Source organism: Oryctolagus cuniculus, chromosome 7 (genome assembly GCF_964237555.1).
Source record: "Oryctolagus cuniculus chromosome 7, mOryCun1.1, whole genome shotgun sequence".
Taxonomy (NCBI): domain Eukaryota; kingdom Metazoa; phylum Chordata; class Mammalia; order Lagomorpha; family Leporidae; genus Oryctolagus; species Oryctolagus cuniculus.
In genome coordinates this window covers 81,750,384-81,764,681 of record NC_091438.1, presented here as the reverse complement: position 1 = coordinate 81,764,681, position 14,298 = coordinate 81,750,384, and the positions used below count along the sequence as shown (strand labels likewise).

The 14,298-nt window shown below is 43.0% G+C and overlaps 2 protein-coding genes across 5 annotated transcripts in view; one reads left to right on the top strand and one right to left on the bottom strand.

Annotated features, from left to right (window-relative positions):
* The window catches only part of LOC138843111 (guanylate-binding protein 7-like), a 123,935-nt gene that overhangs the window by 76,664 nt on the left and 32,973 nt on the right, over positions 1-14,298 (top strand). Inside the window, exons 13-14 of one of the 2 annotated variants that reach the window (XM_070078107.1) lie at positions 8,426-8,517; positions 13,436-13,589. In XM_070078107.1, the coding sequence (XP_069934208.1) occupies positions 8,426-8,517; positions 13,436-13,472 (129 nt within the window). In that variant the 3' untranslated portion in view covers positions 13,473-13,589. Of the gene's footprint in view, positions 1-8,425; positions 8,518-13,435; positions 13,590-14,298 lie in introns of those variants that run through there. The other variant, XM_070078108.1, reaches the window with a different exon arrangement.
* The window catches only part of LOC108177586 (guanylate-binding protein 4-like), a 33,860-nt gene continuing 30,080 nt past the window's right edge, over positions 10,519-14,298 (bottom strand). For all 3 annotated transcript variants that reach the window (XM_070078121.1, XM_070078124.1, XM_070078123.1), the window contains exons 9-11: positions 13,218-13,320; positions 12,716-12,909; positions 10,519-11,866 (exon numbers count right to left, since the gene is read on the bottom strand). In XM_070078121.1, coding sequence (XP_069934222.1) covers positions 11,657-11,866; positions 12,716-12,909; positions 13,218-13,320 — 507 coding nt within the window. In that variant the 3' untranslated portion in view covers positions 10,519-11,656. The remainder of the gene's footprint in view (positions 11,867-12,715; positions 12,910-13,217; positions 13,321-14,298) is intronic.

The window sequence follows — 14,298 nt, the reverse complement described above, 5'->3', positions numbered from 1 at the left end:
TCTTTCTTTAAGGTTTTGTAATTTTCATTGTAGAGATCTTTAACGTCCTTGGTTAAGTTTATTCCAAGGTATTTGATTGTTTTTGTAGCTATTGTGAATGGGATTGATTTTACAAGTTCTTCTTCAGCCATGGCATTGCCTGTGTATACAAAGGCTGTTGATTTTTGTGCATTGATTTTATACCCTGCTACTTTGCCAAACTCTTCTATGAGTTCCAATAGTCTGTTAGTAGAGTTCTTTGGATCCCTAAAAAAAGAATCATATCATCTGCAAAGAGGGATAGTTTGATTTCTTCCTTCCCAATTTGTATCCCTTTAATTTCTTTTTCTTGCCTAATAGCTCTGGCTAGAACTTCCAGAACTATATTGAATAGCAGTGGTGAGAGGGGGCATCCCTGTATGGTACCAGATCTCAGTGGAAATGCTTCCAGCTTTTCCCCATTCAATATGATGTTGGTCGTGGGTTTTTCAGAAATTGCTTTGATTGTATTGAGGAATGTTCCTTCCACACCCAATTTGCTTAGGGTTTTCATCATGAAAGGGTGTTGTTTTTATCAAATGCTTTCTCGGTGTCTATTGAAATAATCATATGGTTTTTCTTCTGCAGTCTGTTAATGTGGTGTATCACATTGATTGTCTTGTGCAAATTAAACCATCCCTGCATACCAGGGATAAATCCCACTTGGTCTGGGTGGATGATCTTTCTGATGTGTTGTTGCATTCTATTGGCGAGAATTTTATTGAGGATTTTTGCATCTATGTTCTTCAGGGATATTGGTCTGTAATTTTCATTCAATGCTGCATCTTTTTCAGCCTAAGGTATTAAGCTGATGCTGGCTTCATAGAAAGAATTTGGGAGGATTCCCTCTTCTTCGATTGTTCTGAATAGTTTGAGAAGAATTGGAGTTAGTTCTTCTTTAAATGTCTGGTAGAATTCAGCAGTGAATCCATCTGGTCCTGGGCTTTTCTTTGTTGGGAGGGCCTTTATTACTGTTTCAATTTCTGTCTCAGTTATGGGTCTGTTTAGGTTTTCGATGTCTTCCTGGTTCAATTTAAGTAGGTTGCATGTGTCCAGGAATCTATCCATTTCTGATAGGTTTCCCCGTTTGCTGCCATACAGGTTCTTGTAGTAAATTCTGATGATTCTTTTTATTTCTGTGGTGTCTGTTGTTACATTTCCTTTTTCATCTCTGATTTTATTGATTTGGGTCTTTTCTTTTTTTAGTTAGTTGGGCCAATGGGGTGTCAATTTTGTTTATTTTTTCAAAAAACCAGCTCCTCGTTTGGCTGATTTTTTGTAATGTTTTTTTTGGATTCAATCCTGTTGATTTCTTCTCTGATTTTAATTATATCTCTTCTCCTACTAGATTTGGGTCTGGTTTGCTGCAGTTTTTCTAGATCCTTGAGATGCGTTGAAAGCTCATCTATCTGGTGCCTTTCCAATTTCTTGATGTAGGCACCTATTGATATAAACTTTCCTCTTAACACTGCTTTTGCTGCGTCCCATAAGTTTTGGTATGTTGTGCTGTTATCCTCGTTTACTTCCAGAAAAGTTTTGATTTCTATTTTAATTTCTTCTATGACCCATTGTTCATTCAGGAGCATGTTGTTCAATCTCCATGTGTTTGCGTATGCTCTAGGGATTCCTGAGTTGCTAATTTCCAACTTCATTCCTTTATGGTCTGAGAAGCTGCATGGTATGATTCTAATTCTTTTGAATTTGCTGAGACTTGCCTTATGGCCTAGTATGTGGTCAGTCCTAGAGAATGTTCCATGTACTGCTGAGAAGAATGTAAAATCTTTAGCTGTAGGATTGAAAGTTCTGTATATATCTGTTAGATCCATTTGGGCTATAGTTTCATTTAAATCTACTGTATCCTTGTTGATTTTCTGTCCTGTTGATCTGTCTATTTCTGAGAGTGGAGTATTGAATTCCCCCAGTACTATTGTATTGGGATCTAAGTCTCCCTTCACGTCCCTTTTCAAATCTTTTAGATAAACCGGTGCCCTGTAGTTAGGTGCATATACATTGATAATTGTTATATCTTCCTGTTGAATTGATCCCTTAATCATTATATAGTGTCCCTCTTTGTCTCTCTTAACAGTTTTTGTGGTAAAGTTTATGTTGTCCGATATTAAGATGGCTACACCCGCTCTTTTTTCATTTCTGTTGGCATGGTATATCTTTTTCCAGCCTTTCACTTTCAGTCTGTATGGATCTTTGTTGGAAAGATGTGTTTCTTGTAAGCAGCAAATAGATGGGTTTTGTTCCTTAGCCCAATCAGCCAATCTGTGTCTTTTAACTGGACAGTTCAGGCCATTAACGTTCACTGTGACTAATGATAAGTGGTAACTTTGCCCTGCTATTTGCCAAAGATAAGTTCTAATATATGCTTTGAATTCCCTGTGATCTTTTGCTGTGAGCTTTCCTTCCTTTACCTTCTTTCATATTGATGACCGTGTTTCTGTGTTTCTGTGTGTAACACATCTTTAAGCATCTTTTGCAGGGCTGGACGAGTGGCGACAAATTCTTTCAATTTCTCTTTGCTATGAAAAGTCTTTATTTCACCTTCATTGACAAATGATAGCTTTGCAGGATATAATATTCTGGGCTGGCAGTTTTTCTCTCTTAGTACCTGGGCTATATCTCACCATTCCCTCCTAGCTTGTAGGGTTTCTGTTGAGAAGTCAGCTGTGAGTCTGATTGGAGATCCTCTGAGAGTAATCTGACATTTCTCTCTTGCACATTTTAGGATCTTTTCTTTATGTTTCACTGTGGAGAGTTTAATTACAACGTGTCGTGGTGAGGATCTCTTTTGGTCATGTTTATTAGGGGTTCTGTGAGCTTCCTGTACTAGGATGTCTCTGTCCTTCTCCAAACCTGGGAAATTTTCTGCTAATATCTCACTAAAAAGGCCTTCTAATCCTTTCTCTCTCTCCATGCTTCAGGAACTCCTAGAACCTGAATGTTGGTTTTTTTACTAGTATCCTGCAGATTCCTGACAATATGTTTTAGATTTCTAATTTCCTCTTCTTTTCGTTGGTCTGACTGTATCCTTTCCTGTTCTCTGTCTTCCGATATTCTCTCTTCTGCTTCACCCATTCTGTTTGTAAGGCTCTCTATTGTGTTTTTCATTTGATCTATTGAATTCTTCACTTCATTATGATTTCTCGTCACTATCACAGTTTCCTGTTGTACTAGTGGTTTCGTTTCATTTTGATTCTTCTTTAAAATTTCATTTTCACGAGAGAGATTTTCTATCTTGTCCATTAAGGATTTCTGTAGTTCAAGAATTTGTTTTTGAGAACTTCTTAATGTTCTTATCAATTTTTTGAGATCTGCTTCTTGCATTTCTTCTAACTCATCATCTTCATAATCTTGAATTGGGGTGTCTTTTTCATTTGGGGGCGTCATGGTGACTTCCTTGTTTTTATTATCTCGGTTTTTGCATTTGTTTTTTGGCATATTGGAGATATTTGGTTTCTTCACTGTGGTGCTTTTTCTTGTTATACTATGACTCTAGATTAAGTGGACTGTCTGTTTTTGATGGAGCCTTAGAGGCTTGAGATGGGTGTGGCCTGAGAGCTCTGTTTGGTGTGCCAAAGGTGACACTCCCAGGTTAGGCGTGGTAGATCTCTCTCTCTTTCTTTCTTTCTTTGATTCAAAAGGGAAGTAATTCCGCACAGCTGAACGAAGTTGGAGGTAGTTAGCAGGCAAATGATATACCCACAGGAGCCAGAGATCAGAAGCTCTTTCCCAAGGACCACACAGGGAATCTGTTCTGCCCTCAGGGTGGGCTCAGATTCTCCTTCAGTCTCCCACTGGGTTGCCAAAGTTACGGAATTGTAACGTCTCTGGAGAGTACTCACGTGAATTCCGTGAGTTCTCTCCCCCACCGTCTCTTTTTTCACAGTCTCAGTTCAGTAGCACCACAAATTTACTAGGTCCTAATCTCCTGTTAATTCGCCCCGCCCAGAGTCAGGTTTTTCTGCTAGGCTCAGGGCCGGTGCAGACCTGAGGTCGCTCTGCTTATGACGTATGTCCAAGATGGCGCCTGCTCTTTGTCTTGCTCGTCCTTGAGAGGTGAGCGGAGAGAGAGAAACCCGTGTCCATACCACTCACTTTTTTTTTTTTCTCTCTCTCTCTCTTCCAGTTAGCCTGGTGAACTTCCCCCCACCCCCCGGGGGTCGTTCCCTCTAGTCTCCTCTCTCTGCTTGCCTGCCGGTGTCTCAGGCTATTGAGGTTCGGCTCACCTCGCGTTCCAGCGCTGGTGTGTTGAGTATGCCGCTGGTGTCCCGAACTGTGGGCTCCCACGCTCTCCACGCAGGTCCACTGTGAATCACGCGTTCCGGAAGAGTTTCTTCTGCTGTTTCCTCCCCTACTCTTCCTTGAATCTGCAGTGTCTCCACTTTTATTAAACTGTCTCTCCCCGGACTATCAGTGTGCTCCCTGCCTATTCTGCCATCTTGCCTCCTCTCACTATTTCATAAAGTCTTCTTTTAGTAGATACTGATTTTATTCCATATTCTGTCCTCAAGAATCTCTCTTCATATTCACAAATAGGTCCACGGGCCAGGAGCTGGTTCTCAGGATCTATGCTCACCTGAGCTGAATCAGACAGGATAAAAATGGGCAATGATGCTGATTTGCCTCACTTTTCCATCATTTCGCAAAGGCTGAAGCACCATGCCTCAGACTCACTCTTTTTCAGAACTCCCATTCATGGAAGTTGTCAAGTACCCTATGTCATTCCAGGTATAATCCTGACTTCTTGAAGGTGGTGGGGGCCAAGTCACCCTTGAGTTAAGCCCTGACCTCAAGATTTAGCTTTATACTGTTCCTGGCACCTGTGGGTCTCTCTTGAACTTCACCTTGGTTCTTTGCATCCATTTGTGTTGAGGAAGCCACATGGATTGGCAGATGTCAGCTTCTTTTGGTAGTGTCAGTAGCCCTGGTGGTTAGAAATTGGCAAGCCTAAATTCCCACAGGCACATATTTGACCTGCGCTTTACAATACAGGGAAAAAAATCCCCTATGGATTTTTTCTGTAATATCCATGTACACTGACAACAGCAAGGAGATAAGATTTTTTAAGATTGATTGATTTATTAGTTTTATATTTATATTTTATAATGCTTTATATTTATTGTTTTATATTGTTTGTGTATTTATTTATTTTTTAAGATTGATTTATTTATTTGTAAGGCAAAGTCACACACACACACACAGGAAGAGAGAGAGAGAGAGAGAGAGAGAGAGATTTTCCATCAGTTGGTTCAATCCCCAAATGGCTGAAATGACCAGGGCTAGTCTAGGCTGGGGCCAGGAGCCAGGAGGAGCCTCTTCTGGGTCTCCCGTGTGGGAGAAGTTGGATGGGATGTGGAGCAGCTGGGACTTGAAGTGACGCCCATATGGGATGCTGTCAGTGTAGGCAGTGGCTTTAACCCATTGCGCCACAGGGTCAGCCCCAAGGATATCAGATCTTTCAAAACAATTGTCTGCACCTGGAGAGAACCATTCTGTGAAACAGGAGGACAGTGAGGTTCCTTAGCAGAAATGCTGGTGCTGGAGGCAGATCAGGGCAGGATTCTCTCTGTACTGGGAAGAAGGAAATCAGCAGGTACTGCTAGTGACACAGCATGACTAGGAGGAGCAGCTCAGTCTACTGTTCTTGTGCCTTGTTCATTTAGGGAGCCAGATTCTATTCATTCCTCTGACCCGTCCACACTTCCAACCCCACAGCTTTATTACTTCTACCAACTCTAAACCCTTTTAGCAAATGCTTTGCTATCCACTTCAAGAAGGATATTCCTGTGCAAACTCTCCAGGTGATTGCGTATTCCTGGTAAGGGCAACTCCCCTGTTCACTGACCACCCCATGGCTGTAAATGGATCTGCATCTACATGCGCACAGCACACTGCAGAAATTTGTAAAGCAAATTACCACACAAATGCAATAATAATTTGCCCCAGTTCCAGTCTGCTCTTGTTTTTGAGCTATGTCCCTCTGATGTACTGGCAGGATGAAGTATCTCTTTTTTTTAAGATTTATTAGTTTATTTGAAAGTCTGAGATACACAGAGAGAGCAGAGGCAGAGAGAGAGAGAGAGAGAGAGAGAGAATGAGAATGAGAGAGAGAATCTTCCATCCGATAGTTCACTCCCCAGTTGGCCACAGTGGCCAGAATTACGTCAATCCGAAGCCAGGAGCCAGGAGTTTCCTCCAGGTCTCCCATGTAGGTGCAGGAACCTAAGGATTTCCACTGCTTTCCCAGGACATAGCAGAGAGCTGGATAGGAAGTGGAGCAGCTGGGTCTTGAACTGGCTTCCATATGGGATGCTGGTGCTTCAGGTCAGGGCGTTAACCTGCTGCACTACAGCGCCGGCCCCTGAAGTATCTCTTTTGTCCTCTGCAACTCTCCCATAACCTGCTTTCTGTGTAAACCTGGAGTCAGTATAATCTCTTATTCCAAGACGCCCTTTCATCTGAACTATGTGTATGTCACTAATTCCTTGGTACCCAGTGAACCCTAATACAACAGTGCCATGCCCAGTGCTGGTGCTTGTGAAACATCTATCTAACAACAAATGACCAGTTGAAAAGAATCTCCCAATAGATAAGAATAATCTAGAAATTATTTATTGAAATCAATGATTTTTACTTAAAATGGAAATCTCTCCAATGTCATGTATACTTTTGTGGCTATAAAATAATTTATATTTGTGAACAGAAATTCATAATTCATAGAAAATGATGAAAAAACAATGACTCATTACTGAAATGGCCCTGCCATTAAATCTGGAGTATCTTCATATAAACCTGCTATAGGCTGATGAACACATTCCTCCGCTGGAATCATCCTAAATGCAATCATAGTTAAATCACTTGTGATCAATATTTCAAACTTATCTGCAGACAGTAGTTCGATGGTAGGTAGAAAGCTGTTATTACATAAAAATTCACAAAAGCATTCAAGTGTCCCTGGAACTATGTTTTGGTTGCCTAATAGAAACATTAGATGTAATTAGAAGAAAAGACAGTTCATTTCTCACCATGAATTCTATTTCAAAGAAACCTTGCCCAGCTTTCACTTTCAGTCTCATCTGAGAGAAGATGAAGTTTCCATCAAAGTCTTGAAATGGATACCAGATTTTGCATTCGTGGAAAACTGTAAATGACTTTGATTGCTCTTATTTGTGTAAGCTCAGCTTGCAGGCTGAGAAGGTGAGCTGAGGCCAGAGAGTTCCTGACAGTGTTAGCTGTGGCACTGCGGGCACCTGACACGTGAATGGGTAAATGGCAGCCACCTCTCTCAGTCTTTCTCTGCATGTGTGTCTCCCGCTTGTTGTCTCACTGTCACTCAAAAAAATAAGATCATGAACTTTCAAATTTCTGGTAGATAATTTTAAAAGAAACAGAGACACAAAGGGCACTCAGAACTGAATTTGAAGAGAAAGAATCTATCATCTCATTTGGGTAGGAAATTCGTATGAGGGGCCAATTAACCCAATGTCATACTGCACCTGTTAGATATAATATTTTAAGCCACAATCATTCCTGGCAATAATGCCCCTGGCTCCTCACAGCAGCCATTAGATCCCCAGGTGCCTCATGAGAGTGGTCCGCCTACGGGGACACGTCGGGTGACATTCGATGTCTGTTGTGCTCTCTGTCACATGATTCTACCTTTCCCTGGTAAAAAAGTAGCCCTAGAGGCAGATTCCACCAGTTCCCTCAATTAGCACAACTGTGAGAGAAAGAGGGCTTCCTATTACAGTGTCCACATAGGTAGCCTTCTATTTAATAGTGCACTTCCAGCAACCAGAAGCAGCGGGAGAAAATGACCGCGCTAGTTTCCCCACAGCCTCAGCTCTTCCGGAACACCGTGCACACCCAGCCAAGAATGTGCGCTGTAACACAGGCAGTGGCTCCAGGCATGTGGAAGGGCAGCCCCTGCCTGTCGGAAGGCTCACCAGTGGACAGAGGGACAGGGACTCCATCTGTGAGGAGCAGGGGCAGAGCGGTCCAGAAACTTGCGGGAACCCAGGGATGTTCCTAGCGTGGGATTCCACAAACCTGTCTTCTGCCTGTTGACTAACGCTGTTAAAATCTCTACTGTGTATGGAGTTGGTCTTCTGTGTGCAAAGATACTTGCAAATGCGCCGCAATGCAGAATGGGACTGGGAAGGGGAGAGGGAGGAGGGGGAGGGGTGGGAGGATGGATATGGTGGGAAGGATAACTATATTCCTAAAGTTGTACTTATGACATTTATATTCCTTAAAAATAAATTAAAAATAAATAAATAAATATGTAACAACAACAACAACAACAAATCTCCAAGGCTAGCAAGATATGAGTGCGGTTTGATTTCTGTCCGCCTCCCTCAGTCCTTATTGCGGTGATCAGCTATGTTTTCATTTTCAGCTTCGTAGGAGTGGATTCCCGAGGAGCCAGACCAGAGGAGCCAGACCAGAGTGTAAGAGGGAACTTGTTTCTGACTGCGGCGCCCTGGCCTGGTGAGTGCACCATGGCGCTTAGTCACCAAGGCCCCCTTCCCTTCCCCAGCGCTGTCTCTGTGTTGGCTTGGGCGCTGGGGGCCAGAGGACTCCCGGGGGCGCTGGGGGCCGGCCCTAGGTGCAGCGTCTCTGTGGGGCCCAGAGGAGGTGGCAGGTATCCACATGTGCCCCGGATGCGCAGCTCCCACTCGGTTTTCCACTGGGGGCTGCAGCAGAGTCCTGCTTGGGATGCAGAATGACGGATCCTATCCTCTTCTGCGCAGGGCGGCTCAAGTCCTTTCTGGGAATGAGACCCAGATCCAGCCCCTGGCAGTGGCACTGCTGTGGGGTCCTTCCCCCCTGCCTCCCTGCTCTTTCCTGCTGTCCCCTGCTGGGCTTTGGAGGAATAGAGAGGAAAGACCCTTACCTTAGACGAGTTGAATCCTCCAAGTTTCACCTGATGTTTTAAAACCACACAAATATTCCAGAGTTCACCAAGTTACATTTCACGGAGCTCTACTCTCACTTTCACTACTCAGCTGTTGGAATTCACTGTACGGTCTGACCATGCGTGTTTACATCCACTTTTAGAGTGCATGGTCCCTTGCTTGAACGGCATCAGAGTGACCAGAGGTGCTTGTGGAAGACCCAGAAGGGAGGCGTTTGTATCCTCAGCCCACGTGACCCCAGGAAAGGAGACTTGGGAAATCGCTGGGGGTTTACCCCCATCTGATAGAGCTGCCTTCTCTACGTGTAACTTGGTGTTAAAATTTCCTGGTTTGTGTTCCGTTGTGCAGATGTGCCGGATTTTATTTTATTTTATTGATTTATTTATTTTTTGACAGGCAGGAGTGGACAGTGAGAGAGAGAGACAGAGAGAAAGGTCTTCCTTTGCTGTTGGTTCACCCTCCAATGGCCGCCACAGCTGGCGCACTGTGCTGATCCGAAGGCAGGAGCCAGGTGCTTCTCCTGGTCTCCCATGCGGGTGCAGGGCCCAAGCACTTGGGCCATCCTCCACTGCACTCCCTGGCCACAGCAGAGAGCTGGCCTGGAAGAGGGGCAACTGGGACAGAATCCGGTGCCCCGACCGGGACTAGAACCCGGTGTGCCAGCGCCGCAAGGCGGAGGATTAGCCTAGTGAGCCGCGGCGCCGGCCGATGTGCCGGATTTTATCCCTTCATCTTTAGATGAGCTCTGTGGTTGTTTCTATGTCTCAGCTATTATGCTGTAGTGAACTTGCAAGTGCAGCATCTCTTGCATAGACTGACTTCCTTTCCCTGCATATGCACTCAAGAGTGGAATGCTGGATTGGATGGGGGTTCTAGTTTTTGCTTTTTGAGGAGTCTCTAAACTTTTCCACAATACATGCCCAATAGTGGGCAAGGATTCTCTTTTCTCCACACTTGACCAGCACTTGTTATTTGGGTCTTTGATAAAAGCCTTTCTACCTGGAGTCAGGTAATGGCCCATCATGATTTTCATTTGCATTTCCCTAAGTTATAAAACAGGCTTAGCAAGATAAAATGCAAAATTTGTAGGCAGTGATCTTAAACCTAATGTCTCACTGCAGCTGAAACCAATTTTTGTACGTGAGATTGTTATTTACAAAAGACATCTTTTTAGATTTAAGTTGAATTTTAGTCTTATTTTCTATTTACCCAAAAAACCCCTTAGGACAATGATGCTTAGTCGACATTCTGCTTCTTAGGACTGCCTCTGAAGCAAAAATTTCAGGCAGCTGCAAGACAGGTCCCATGGGTGACTGTGGACTAGGGACCAAGGTGCCAGGGACAAGAAGTGCACTGGAGATTGTTCACCATTACGTTAGGTTTAATGGGAGAGGACAGCCATCAGAGCAGATGGGCACCCTCCAGAGAAATGCCTGAGGAGGAGAATCTGATAGGTGACAGAATAAAAGGCAGTGACCTAAAGAGGCTCCTGGAAGCGTCTGTGAAGAGGCAAGCCAGAGGGAGAAAAATTGGAAGCCCTGCAAAGAGATAATAACTTTATACTCCAGACTAAATTCCATTCAACTTTCATTTTATTTTTATTCTTATTTCAAATTTAAAAAAAAATTCATTTATTTATTTGAAAGCAGAGAGAGAAGGAAACACCATTCACCTTCTGATTCTCTCCCCAAATACCTGCGATCATTGGCAAGCACTTGCCAGGCAGTTGATCAGTACTCTCTTGAATGATGAGGCCCCATAATGTGAGCCCTCACCTGTTACCAGGGTGCACAGCAGCATGAAGCTGGAATCAGGGGCAGAAAAGGGACTCAATCCCAGTCACTACAACACAGCATTGGGATGTCCACATGGTGTCTTAACTCCAGACCAAGTGTCTGTCCTCTTTTTTCTTTTAATTTTAGCTTTGTCCCCCTTTCATTTTACTGATTATAGAGTACCCTCTGAAGTTACATTCAATATTTCTTATTTACATTAAAGAGCTGTCAAGCCTTGGCATTACAATGATCCTGCAATGAACAGAATAGTACATACACACCATTTCAACTTGGGTATACAAGTCTATGAAAGAAATTACAAAAGGTACAATTGGTGTATAAAAAGTCACCTACATTTTAATTTTTCATACATAACTGTAAGAGTTGACACTCACACTAGCAAATATGAGCAACTCTCAATTTCCCAAATGCCTTGGTTTCTCAGTGTGCTATTAAAGCTCTTTTTCCTTGCCCTTTATGCAACTGAAAAAGGAACCACATAATTTTACTTTGCATATCTTTTATTATCAGTAACATTAAGCATTTTTTTATTTTGGCTATTTAAAAAATGTGGTTGCTGTTCTAAACTCATTGATATTCAAGGACTCATCACAACTTAAATATCTCCATCTGTAGCACAAATTACACGTTTTTTCTTTATCTTGCCGTGAATTTTAGCTTTCATTCAAATTGTTTTTATGAACAATTTCATTATATTCCAATTAACAGCCCAATTTGTCATAATAATTCAATAAAAATTCAGTTTTTCTTTTTAGGATACAAGGTCCTGTTATCCTTTAATAATTATATTTATTTTTTAAAATTTTTAATGAAACTTCCATGACATACATATTTTTTACAATGAGCAACGCTGTTATGCTATTAAAATGAAAAAAGAAAGCCCATTTTATATTTTCCTGCCCAAGAAATCTCAGCCTATAACTTTCTTAACAGCCTTGAAATAACTTCTGGTGACAGCTTAGTCAATACAGAACCAAATGTACTACCCAGGAAAGAAGGAAGTACTGAAAACAACACTTGTCCTTGATTTTCAATTACTTCAATCTCTTCTGTTAGCCGCTTGATCTTTTTATTTACCTTAGCAGCATCCTTTTTAAATACTTCTGTAAGCATGTCTTTTTGAGCCTATGAAATGAAAAGTCCACTTTCAAAACCTTTTTCATTAAGCATAAGAGTTTTACATTTAACTATGTCAGTATTTAAGCACATATGTCTATTTGTCTACCATTTTAGAAGGTTTTTTTTAGGAATTTGTCCTCCAATATAGCCAGAAGTTTTGTCTTGAATAGGAGAAAATCCATGATTTAACTTTTGTGAGTTTTCCTTAGCATCATTTCCCCAGGGAAAAGTGGGGAGTTTTGTATAGGGACAAAGAAAGCTCATTGGGAAAGAATGTGGATTAAATTCTAATTGGCTCTCATTTCCATGAGGTGGCACAGCTGAGCTCATCCAGCAACTCCTGAGAAGTGCTGACACCACACAGGACAGTGCTTATCAAACCCCACGCTGGGACAAAGGATGTGTATGTTACTTTAGTCATAAAGGATGATCAGGCAGATCTGGAAACAATGGACCAGATTCAGAGTCCTCCATTTTCTATCAGGTCAAATTTGATATTATCAGACCAGATAAACCTATTTCAGTCTCTTTGAGAGTTGTTCCAGAAATCTCAAGCACCAGTAGCTAAGGTCCCATTGCATAGGGGCTTAGTGAGACCATTTCACAATTGGAGCAACAACTGCAGCCCCAAACCCAGGAGAATGTCATTTGTGTCTCCAAAGTCCAACACTCCATAAGTGGCTGGAGACTCCTAGATTTCCATGCTTCAGGGGGACCCAGGTGTATTTGAGGTTGCAGTGGGACAATTGTCTTTTAGGTTCCCTCTGGGATGACACCTGTGCTTGACATTGGGTCCCGCCCTTCCCAGGATCCAGAACACTGTCCCCCGGGGCACCGCCCAGCCCCCAGACTCACCTTCAGCTTGTGCTCCAGCATCCTCTCCTGCTCTCTGAGGAGGTCCTCCCTTTCCCGCTCCATCTTCTCCTTCAGTTGAGCGATGTTCTCCTGGAAGCTTCTCTCTTGAGCCTCCATCTTTTGCTGCATCTCCTGCTCCCTCTGTCTTAGCACTTCCCGTTCCTTCTCAGCGGCCTCCCTCTTGGCCTCCCCAGCTGTTTCACAAACATTAACAAGGGAAGAAAAACCGTTGAGTTCAAGACCAGGCAGCTTTAACAGCAATGCTGCAAGTGGGAGGGGAAGATCTTCCCCTAAACAGCAAGAGGATGTTTCAGAATGTGCCAGAAAGGCACTGATAGGCTGGATGTGCAGCCCAACTGCCCTTGTTATTTTCAGGTTTAGCAGACCATGTGCTCAGTAGTCTGGAGAAGTCTCTTGCTCCAGGAAAAACTTCTTCTTCAATAAATAGGCGGGCTTCGCATGAACCTTCCCACCCTCCTGTGAGCTGAGCCCGGCCCCGTACCTGCTAGGGCCTTCTCTGCATCAGTGAGAGCCTTGTCTGCCTGCAGGATGGAGTTCTCTGTTGCTGTCTGAGACTGCAGGAAGGTCTGGAGCACCTCAGTTGCCTGGAAACCAGCAAGCAGGAAAAGTACTTCAGGGAGAAAAAATCTAGTCTTCTGATGTGGAAATTATTGTTGATAAACGTATAATTTGGACTTGTAATTTCTGCATCCTTCTTAGGTACAGCAGAAACTCCAAGGTTTTTGGTGAAGCATAGGCACCCTGTGGATCAGCCTCCTTTCTAGCAGTGCAGTCTCCTCAACCAGGGATGCTGCCCACCACCACCTCTATCCCCCATCAGAGGCAGAGTACCCTGTTTGCCTGCAATATTGGCATGCTGTTTTTCTTACGCTTGGATGTTGTTCTACCCTTTAACAAGGATAACATCATTGGATATGTTAACATGTAGCACTTACCTCCCCCTTCAAGAAGCTCTTTTATTCTCCCTAGTTTCTTTGAAATATACCTGGCAAATCACAATTGTGTATGTTTAAAGTGTATAACATGCTGCTTCAACGTATATGTGAGTGCACTCTATAGTTCTTACTATTAAGATAATTAACAGACTAGTCCCCAACTAAAGGCTGCTCTGGTGGGATTCCAAGATGGTGCTTTAAGAAATGACATACTATGCTAGACTAAGGATAAATAGTGAAAAGCAAAACACATAACAATATACAAAAACAAACAAACAAACACAAAACCATAGGAAGTGCACTCTCAGGGAGAAAATGGAGAGAAAATCATACTGGAAATGCTAGAAGATGAATGCTGTGGACCTGTGGAAGGTGTGGACACACAGCACGAACATCCAAACAACATGTGACTGCAGTAACCAAGAGCTCAACTGGGCAGAAGCTTGGAGAAAGAGGTGAGAACAGACTGCAGCAACCCATGGTGACATAGTCAGAGAGAGAGTATGCCATGAGTCCAGACAGGAGCCCTGGGGGCTAGCAATAACCCAGGGAGCCAGTGGAAGTAGAGGGGGCCATATTTATTTCACTCCAACCTCTCCAAGATAGCACCCATTGCCTAGGGGAGAA